Below are 9,598 nucleotides of genomic sequence, written 5' to 3'. Positions count from 1 at the left end.
CCCGCTGGGGCTGCGAGGATGAGGATGGTCAGGGCCATCCGCGCTGCTCCCCCCGGGCCAGCTCCTGCTAACAGGATGTGATGGGAGCGGGAAGCGCTGTCACTCGGCATCTCTCATCCGGGAGCAGGGAAACGGAGCAGGGGATGGCCCCGGTGGCGCTCGGGAACCTCCCCCTGCTCTGCCCCTCGGGAAACACCGACCCACCCCCTCCCCAGCATCAAACAGCCGCGCCTCGTACCACAAATTAATTTATTCCCCTACCAGAGTTGTAAACAAGAACGGTCCCCCGACCCTGACCCACCGAGGGGTCCCCATCCCGAGGGGTCCCCATGCCCAGGGGTACCCTTCACAAGGGGCTTTTCACATCCATCTCCCCAGAAATGTGCAAATCCAACCCCAGTGCAAAGAAAGGCTTTGGCAGGGGGGCCCCGGGTGCCGTGAGGGGGGTGGCAGCACACAGAGGACCCCAAAATTGTGGGTTTGGGGGTGCAGAGGCTCGGGCAGCCCCCCCCTCCTGAAGGCAGCGAGCACTAGAGGGCAGCAGGGCCCAGCGCTGGGCACGGGAGGGAGGCATGGAAATCGAATTAAATAATAATTCAAATACCAATAAATAAATAAATGGACGGCTGGGAGAAGGGGGGAGGGGGTTGAGTCCCTCCTCCTCTGGCAACGAGTCTCTCCTCCCCTTCCCCAAATGTGTAAAATATATTTTGACTATCTGAGGTAAATAACAAGGTTGTAAAAACAACAAGAGGGGGTGAACCTTCCTGGCGTTTCCCCACCCTTAAAAAAATAAAGCATCATAAATAGTTTTAAAGAAAATATGAGGATCGGCCCCCTCTCTCTGACACATAAATATAGATTATATTATGGATAAAAAATACGTCTTTGTCTCTATTCAAAAAGTGGAAAAATAGAGGAGAAGAAGGTGTTGTGCCCAAAGAGGTCGAGGCTGGGAAGAGCTGCTTGTTTCCAAGAGCTCCTGCATGAAAAGGGGAGATGAGAGCAAACCCCCGACTGCGATGAGGTGAAGGTGAGCGAGGGCTGGGGTCAGACGTCGCTGGGGGAGCGGGAGCGGAAGGGCGGCGAGGGGGACACGCAGCCGCAGCAGGCGGCCCACAGCACCTTCTGGATCTCGCGGTTCCTGAAGGCGTAGATGACGGGGTTCAGCAGCGAGTTGTAGGCGGCGGGGAGCAGCGCGGCGTGGGCGCAGAGCGCCGCGGAGCCGCGCTCCCCCAGCAGCCCGAAGAGGGCGAAGGGCAGCCAGCAGGACGCCAGCGTGCCCAGGATCACGGCCGGCGTGGCGATGCCCTTGCGCGAGCTGGCGCCGTAGTGGGAGCCGGCCAAGAAGTGCCTCTGCACGGCGATCTGGTGCGCGTGCCGGCACACGATGCGGCAGATCTGCACGTACAGCTGCAGCATCGCCGCCAGCACCGCCAGCACCGAGGCCGACAGCAGCGCCAGGTGGCTCCTGGTCAGCGGCCTGGCCGCGCTGCAGGCCGACGGCTCCTGCAGGCAGTTCCAGCCCAGCACGGGCAGCAGCCCGTGGCTGATGGAGGCTCCCCAGGTGAGCAGCAGCATGACGTGGGTCCTGGTGACCGTCCTCTCCGAGCAGTAGGTCAGGGCGTTGTAGAGGGACAGGTAGCGGTCGATGGTGATGGCCAGCAGGCTGCAGACGCTGGCCGTGAAGGAGCTGACCAGCAGCCCCACGGTGAGGAGGCTGACGGCCTCGGACGGGATGAAGTACACGAAGGCAAAGTGCAGCATCAGCCCCACGCCCGCCAGCAGGTCGGCGGTGGCCAGGCTGCCGATCAGGAGGAACATGGGGGCACGGAAGGCCGGGCTGTAGAAGATGACCACCACCACGATGGCGTTCTCACAGGAGATGATGGTCCCCGAGATGCAGAGGACAACGTCCCACGGGTTCAAGGCGAGGGGCTGCACCACAGACTCCAGATCCAAGGAGCTGCCGCTGCCGTTCCTGGCTGAGAACCAGCCCTGCTGGCCTTCGCTGGAGTTGGGGGGCCCTTTCTCCATCATGGTGGCAGAGGGGGGCCTGCAAGAGCAGCCCCCAGCAGCTGCTGTCCACGAGCTGTCCCTGTGCCACCTGGATGGGACAGCACTGCCTGCCCCCTAAAAGTTGTCCTCAGGAGGGTGGGCAGAGCAGTGGAGGTTGAGGGCGTGCTCACTGTTTGCTCCGAGGGGATTTTTCTGGATAAGATGGTTTAGAAATAAATAAATAGGTGAATAAAATAAATAGGTGAATAAAGGGGAGGGAACACACACATACAGACATGCACACACACACACACACACACCACCCGTGCTCATGCCTGCCTTAGCTGCCGGGGCATGGGCACTGCATGATTTTGATGGGTAAATCCAGAGAAGCAGGACTGGCAGAGGAAAACGCCAAAGTGAGGCGATCTCCAGCAGCGGGTAAAGGGGTGCTCCTGCCCCCCGACCATCACCCCGCGGGAGCAGACACCCCCATCCATCCCCACCATGGCATCCCTCCTTACCCTGGGGCTCTCCCCCTCCCCGGGCGGGCAGCACGGCCGCCCCTCGCCACCCTCCCCGTGCTCGGCGCTCCGCCAGAGCGGGCCCCCCTCCGCCGGTGCCGCGGGTGCCGCGGGTGCCTCCGGTGCCCGGCACTCACCTGCGGGGCTGCGCGGCGCTGCCCGGTGCCATGGGCGCCGCCGGGTTATAGCGCCCGGACCGAGCGGGGCCGGGGGGGCCGGCGCGGGTGACTCACGGCCCCCGGCCCCGCCGTGACGTCAATGCCGCCGCGGAGCCAATCAGCGCCCGCGCGGGCTGCGCGGGAGCGCGCGAGACGCATAGTAATCGCCGCTCATTCATAAAAAACAGCGCACACACACCCCCCCCCCCAACCCCGCGCCCGCCCCCGCCCGCCGCCCCCGAGCCCCGAGGGACTCCTGGACCCCAGAGGGACCCCCGAGCCCAGAGGGACCCCTGGACCCCAGAGGGACCCCCGAGCCCAGAGGGACCCCCAGCCCAGAGGGACGCCCACCCAGAGGGACCCCCCCACCCAGAGGGACCCCCCAGCCCCGGTCACCGCCGTGCTGCCGGGAAGGAGCGGGGCACGGGGCTGCCCCGGCCCTCTCTCCCCCCGCAATGCGGAGGTTTGGGGGCTCCGCTGGAGGGGGCGGCCCCGAGCTGGGGGTGCGGGGTGGTCGAGGACGGGGCCCGTCCTTCCCCCGCACGGCCGGGGCTGCGCTGCGCCCTCCCCTCCCGGTGCGTCCCCGTGGGACGTTCCCACAGCCGAGCTGAATAATTCGGGGTCCAGAGGAGCGGGAACGCGCGGCCGGGGGGGCTGCGGGAGCTCTGCCCCCGGGGAGGAGGAGGAGGAGGAGAGGAGGAAGGACAGGGCTGCGCTCCTCCAGACTCTTCCCCCGCGCCGGTTCCTCGAAGCCGGGGATCTGTCCCCGCCGAGGAGAGAGGGGGTCCCGGGGAGCCCGGACCGGCTGAGGCTCTGCTGGGACCCCTCGGAGCCCGGGCAGGGACCGGAGCGTCCCGGGCACGGGCCCGGAGCGGGCAGGGAGTGCGGGGTGTGCGGGGCGCTGGGCACAGGCCGGCTGCAGGCGCACGGAGCGGGCAGGTGTGTACAGGGCGTGCAGGATGGGCAGGTGTGCCGTGTGTGTGCAGTGTACACAGCGTGTACAGGTGTGCACAGGGGGTATAGATGTGTACAGGTGCGTACAGGTGTGCACAGGTGTGCACAGGGGGTGCAGGTGTGTGCAGGTTGTGTACAGGTGTGCACAGAGTGTACAGGTGTGTACAGGTTGTGTACAGGTGTGCAGTCCGGGCAGCCCCGGCTCTCCCGGGTGCTCGGTGGCTCGGTGGGTGGGTGCTCGGTGGGTGCCATGGGGGGTTCGCACCCCGTGAGAGCCCCCCCAGCCCGGGCCGGGCCCGCCGGGGCGGGGCGGGGCGGGCCGAGGCGGGGCCGCCCCCCCTCCCCCGCGCCGCCGGGGCCGCCTCCCGCGGGCGCGCATCTGCTGCGCTCCGCTCTCCCGGGAGATCCGCCGGGACCGTGCCGCGCCGGGCCGAGCCGAGCCGGGCCGGGCCATGGCCCCGCCGGGCCCCGCGGCGCTGCGCTGCGCGCTCCTGTGCGCGCTGCTGTGCGCGCACGGACCCGCTCCCACCCGCGCAGGTACGGCCGGGGCCGGGGAGGGGAGCGCGGGCCTCGGCAGCTCCGGGGCAGCCCAACTTTTCCGTGGGGGTTGGTTTGTCCCAGGGGTTCCCTCGCCCCCACGGAACTCGGTCGCCCGGGCTCGGTTTGGGGGAGCGGGACCCCAGCCCCGCTGCCGTCCGTGCTCCGGGCTGGGACCCCCGAGGGCCAGGGGGGTGCGCGGGATGAGCGCCGAGCAGGGCCCCAGTCCTCCCCAAAAAGTGTGGGGACCTCGTGGCGGGGAGACGCGAGCGGAGCGTCCCCTCCTTCCCGAGGCGCTGCAACTCCGGGCATTAATTATGCAAACCCCGGGCTTCCTCCTGCTCCCCGCTCCCAGCCCCGGCTGCTGCAGGCAGACGTTTCCACCCTGGCCTGTCCCACGCGTGTTCCCGGAGCGCCCCTGGGGGCGGGGGGTGCCCTGGGCCGCCCCCTCCCTCCGTCCCCACACCTGGCGGCAGGAGCGGGAGCTGACGGCGCTGCGCTCACACGTCTGTTCCTGCGCCTGCCGCGATAAAAATAAATTATAAACCTGCCCAAAGCCTTGCGAACAAAGTCCTACTTTCCCATTGGCTCCCGGCAGGTCTCCGAATGCCGGAGGGGGGGCCAGCGGCGTGCCCACCCCCCTCCCGTAGCCATGGCAATGGGGCCGCAGCATCTCCGCTTCCCGCGCCTTGCGCCCCCTCGGCTTTCCCTGGCAAGGAGGGGAAGGGGCTTTCCTGCCAGCCGCGCAGGGGTCTGGGGAGCCCTAACAGCTGGGGGGCTGCAGCGGTGGCCCCAAAGGGGAGCGCTGCCGGCACGGTGCCCTGCGCCCACTCCGTTCCCTGCGCCCGCTCCGTTCCCAGTGCCCGCTCCGTTCCCGGTGCCCGCTCCGTTCCCAGTGCCCGCTCCGTTCCCGGTGCCCGCTCCATTCCCAGTGCCCGCTCCATTCCCTGTGCCCGCTCCGTTCCCGGTGCCCGCTCCGTTCCCGGTGCCCGCTCCGGCGTGCCCTGCCGGAGGGTTTGCCCGGCGATCCCGGGGCACCCAGCGCGGGGAGCGGCCCCGGGCCCGTTGCCGGGATGGGCAGCGCGGGCCGCGGTGCGGGCAGGGCTCCCGCAGCCTCCCTGCGCAGCCAGCGCTGTAAATTAATGATGAGCGCGGGTGGGGGAAGAGCGGCTCCGCACACACCGGTGACTCACCGGGCCGGGAACGGGGGTCCCGCGGGAGGGCCGGGGCGGCCAGAGCGGGGACGCTGCCCGGGTAACCCCGGCCGGGCTGGAGCTGCGGCTGCTCTCGTTCCAGCCTCCACCAAGGACCCCAGATCCCCACGCCGGGGGAGTTTCCTGCGCTGTGGGTGACGGGGGGGCCCTGTGTGAGCTGGGTGGGAGCTGCAGCTGGGGCCGTCCCCTCGCTGGAGGGCTGGTGATGCTACAAACACCCCACGGGGACGGGTTTGGTGCTATGGGATGTGCCCTCCTCCCTCCTGCTGCCCCACCAGAATTGGGGCTGGGGGTGCAGCCCCCTCCTGGGTGCTGGCGCTGCCCTCACGGCCCCTCCCCGGCTTTGGCAGGAGAGTGCGGCCAGCTGAGCTCCTGCGAGCTGTGCACAGCTGGGCACCCCCACAACGGCACCGGCTGCGTCTGGGCGGGCTGCGGGACCCCCGAGGAGCCAGGTGAGGGCTGGGGACCCCCGGGGAGCCATTGAGGGGCTGGGGACCCCCGAGGAGCCAGGTGAGGGCTGGGGACCCCCAGGGAGCCACTGAGGGGCTGGGGACACCCAGGGAGCCAGTGAGGGGCTGGGGACCCCCAAAGAGCCAGTGAGGGGCTGGGGACCCCCAAGGAGCCACTGAGGGGCTGGGGACACCCAGGGAGCCACTGGGGGGCTGGGGACCCCTGAGGAGCCAGGTGAGGGGCTGGGGACCCCCAAGGAGCCACTGAGGGGCTGGGGACACCCAGGGAGCCACTGGGGGGCTGGGGACTCCCGAGGAGCCAGGTGAGGGCTGGGGACCCCCGGGGAGCCAGGTGAGGGGCTGGGGACCCCTGAGGAGCCAGGTGAGGGGCTGGGGACCCCCAAGGAGCCACTGAGGGGCTGGGGACACCCAGGGAGCCACTGGGGGGCTGGGGACCCCCGAAGAGCCAGGTGAGGGGCTGGGGACACCCAAGAAGCCAGTGAGGGGCTGGGGACACCCAGGGAGCCAGGTGAGGGTCTCGGCTGGGTGGGCACAGAGAGGGGCTCCCACCAGCCCTCCCCAGCCCCAGTGCCCGGGGTGGTGGCTCCCAGCACCCTTGGGTGCCCCGTCCCAGCTGCTCTCCCCATCTCAGCTGCTCCCAAAGGCCCTGCCTGGGGCTCTGCCCTGCGGGGTGCAGCTCTGAGCCCCCTGACCCCCAGGGGATACCCAGCCCAGGAATGAAACCCCCTCCTCCCAAGCCCTCGGGTGCCTGGGCAGGGCTGGCTGCCCTGCCTGGGATCCCTGAGAGCTCTGCTCCTTTCCCCAGGAGCGGGGAGCTGCGTGCAGAGAGGCTCAGCAGTGCAGGGGACCTGTGCTCTCTACAACAGCAGCGCCCTGTGCCGAGGTAACCCCGAGCCCAAAGCCCCCAGACCCTCTGGCCTGGGGACAGAGCTGCTGCTGCTGCTGCTGCGGGGGCCACGGGGGGGAAATCCCACCATGGGAAGGAGGGGATGGCTGCAGGGCTGCGGGGCAATGTCCCCTGACACCCCTTTAGCCCCTGCCCTCCGTCCCTGCCTTCTCCAGCACTGAAGTCCCACACGGAGGAGCCTCCACGGTCCCATAGCAAGGAGCCAGTGACACACCCCACGAGTGAGTGGCTCTGGGGAGGGGTGGGAGGCCGTGGGCTGGGGTCCTGGGTGCCCCAGGGACTTGTCCCAGCAAGGCTCTTCCCTCTCTAGCTCACGTCCCTTTGGGAGGGATGAGCGGAGCTGACTCAGTGCTGGGCCAAGGGATGTCCCCGCTGTCCCTGTCACAGCCCTGTCCCTTTCCCCTCTCTCTGCACTCATGGCACCCATCAGGAACAAGCCCTGACCCCAGCCTTGCTGGGAATTGCCAGCTACCTTGGCTGGGAGTGGAGCAGGAGCCTCTTCCAGTAAGGGGGAACTGGAGAGCACAGCAGGAAACCAGAGCCTGGGGCCTGCTGAATTATTGATCCACCGGGATCTTCTTGCTGCTGGCTCCTTTCCCGCAGCTCCAGCTGCTCTGGCACGGGGCTGAGCCCATCCCAGCAGCCTCGGATTGGTGGGGACACCCCAGGCCCGAGGTGGGAGCTGCCATCCCTCCCTGAGCAGCCACGGTTCCCTCAGGACCCCTGGCACCCCAAATCCCCTCTCTTTGGTGTCAGGGGTGCCAGCAGCCCCCACGGCTGCCCGAACCCCAGTTTTCCCTGGCACCAGGGACCACCACCACCACGAGTGCCCCGCTGACGGGCAGCCCCGAGTTCCACGCGCCCGGCTTTGACACGGCCAGCTTCATCGGGGGCATGGTGCTGGTGCTGTGCCTGCAGGCCGTCGCCTTCTTCCTCTTCAAGTTCATCAAGTCCAAGGACAGCACCTACCAAACGCTGTAAGGGCTCCCCCAAGCTTCCCGGGATTCAGGAGGGAGGGAGGGGACCCGGGCCAAGCCATCCCTGCAGTCAGGACTGGGTCACCTGGGGAGTGTCTGTGTCCCCTCTGTCCTGTGTCCGATTGTCCTGTGTCCCCACTGTGCTGTGTCCCGTGTCCCTCTGTCCCTCTGTCCCGTGGCTCTTTGTGCCAGTCTGTCCCCACGCTTCAGGGGATGGTTTGGGAGATGGAGGGTTCACATCCCCCTGCCTGTCCCCTTGTCCAACTGTCCTGCCCCCTCTGCCTGTCTGTCTGTCTGTCTGGGTCCTGGCTCTGAGCCCCCCCAGGGCTGGGAGGGTCCCAGATGTGTCCCTGGAGCAGCCAGAGGGGTCCCAGATGTGCCAGATGTGTCCCTGGGCACTGCCAGGGGGTCTCGGTGCTGTCCCCTCGTGCCAGGGTCGCTGTGTCTGATGTGGGGCCGTGCCCCCTCTCTCTTTCCTTCCACGCTGCAGAGAGGACAACCAGTAGGTGCTGGCCAGAGGGGAGGGGGTGCCCCCACCCCATCATCCCCAGAGCTTCACCCCTGCCTCGCCCTCCCGGGCACGGGGGACGGGGCCCTCCCTGCTGGTTTGCATGACGGCGTTTCCCAACTGGTTTTGCTGTTTCCTGTCGGTTGTTAGGGGGGGAAGGGAAGGGGGTTCCCCCTGGCCCCCTTTGTGGCATGGAGCCCCTCGGGGGCAGCCCCATAGAGCCCCTTCTGCCCCTGGGGTGAGGTGCCCCAGTACCCCCAGTGCCCCCAGCCCCACCCTGAGCCTCCCTGCGAGCACGGGAACCGCAGGGCTCCCAGTCTGGCCCCCCCAGTCTGGCCCCAGCAGCCCCCTCCCACTCTCAGCACCCCCTGCCTCCCCACAGCCTCGAGGCTCATGGGGCTGGGGGTCCCCTCGGGGCTCCCGGGTGCTTCTCCCTGCAGGATTTTGGCCGGAGCTCCCAGCCCTGCCCGGATCCCCCGTGCCCGGCCGGGGAGCGGAGCCAGGGCCTTGCTGTGTGCTTTGCTGTGCCTCTGTGTGCTCTGGGGGGCTCGGGGGTCCCTCTCCCCCACCCTCTCTGTGTGCTGTTTTGGGGAGGGGGTGCGTGCCGTGTGCTGTGGGGTGACACTGTAGCTCGGGCTGCCCCATTAAACTCTGCCAGGCGGTGTCTGTGCTGTGTCCGGGGGTTACTGTGGTGGGGAGGGGTGCAGGGGACCCCCCCTCCCTCCAAGCGGTGTCTGTGCTGTGTCTGGGGGGTGCAGGGGACCCCTCCTCCCTCCAGTGCAGTCCAACCCTCCCCCTTGGCGCGGGTGGGACACCCCAAACCCCCCCTGGGGCTGTGAGGGGCCGGGACCCCCAGGGTGGAGCCCCTTTGCTGCTACGTCTCCTCTCTGTCCAACCCCCAGGATCTGAGCCCCCCCGGGCTGGGGTCGCTGTCCTGGGCCCCCAGTGAAGAGGCCACCGCTGGCGTCCCCCTGCCCGCGGCCAGGGGGCTGCAACCCCACACAGCCCCCCACCACGACTATGCAAGGCCAGGAGCCGGGGGGGGACAGGCACCCCCCGACCCCCCTGCACGGTGCCTGGGGGTGCTCCGGGGGTCTGGGCCCCCCCGGCTGCTCCCAGGGGTGCCGCTGGGCCGGGGGCCCCTCCAGCCCTGAATCCCTCCTTGGGCCCCCACCCTGTGCTTGCCAGGGCACCCAGGGACCAGGGCACACGGCCACGGGGGGCACCAGGGGACCCTTTGGGACCCCAGCCCCATGCCAGGGGCACAGAAACCAATAAAGGATTTTCCTGTAATTTCTGGTGTCCGTGTCATTGTCACCCCGCAGCCCCAGCAGGCCTGGGACAGCAAAAA

The 9,598-nt window shown here is 68.5% G+C and overlaps 2 protein-coding genes across 4 annotated transcripts; one reads left to right on the top strand and one right to left on the bottom strand.

The window, feature by feature from the left end:
• Positions 1–235: 235 nt before the first annotated feature.
• GPR3 (G protein-coupled receptor 3) lies at positions 236–2,751 on the bottom strand. The gene is made up of 2 exons (XM_063177326.1): positions 2,660–2,751; positions 236–2,211 (listed from the first exon to the last, which is right to left on the bottom strand). The coding sequence occupies exon 2, from the start codon at positions 2,038–2,040 to the stop codon at positions 1,051–1,053; it is 990 nt and encodes a 329-aa protein (XP_063033396.1). The 5' UTR covers positions 2,041–2,211; positions 2,660–2,751; the 3' UTR covers positions 236–1,050.
• Positions 2,752–4,086: 1,335 nt separating this feature from the next.
• Positions 4,087–9,540, top strand: CD164L2 (CD164 molecule like 2). 3 transcript variants are annotated; one of them, XM_063177328.1, is made up of 6 exons: positions 4,087–4,171; positions 5,736–5,837; positions 6,661–6,738; positions 6,918–6,983; positions 7,571–7,739; positions 9,150–9,540. In XM_063177328.1, the coding sequence occupies exons 1-6, from the start codon at positions 4,087–4,089 to the stop codon at positions 9,154–9,156; spliced, it is 507 nt and encodes a 168-aa protein (XP_063033398.1). In that variant the 3' UTR covers positions 9,157–9,540. The 3 variants fall into 3 exon arrangements, with proteins under 3 accessions (XP_063033398.1, XP_063033397.1, XP_063033399.1); XM_063177327.1 differs by lacking the exon at positions 9,150–9,540 and adding an exon at positions 8,230–9,143; XM_063177329.1 differs by lacking the exons at positions 6,918–6,983; positions 9,150–9,540 and adding an exon at positions 8,230–9,143.
• Positions 9,541–9,598: the final 58 nt, after the last annotated feature.

This window comes from Melospiza melodia, chromosome 27 (genome assembly GCF_035770615.1).
Source record: "Melospiza melodia melodia isolate bMelMel2 chromosome 27, bMelMel2.pri, whole genome shotgun sequence".
Classification (NCBI taxonomy): domain Eukaryota; kingdom Metazoa; phylum Chordata; class Aves; order Passeriformes; family Passerellidae; genus Melospiza; species Melospiza melodia.
Note: the sequence above shows the minus strand (reverse complement) of the source record. Positions and strands in the feature narration are given on the sequence as shown.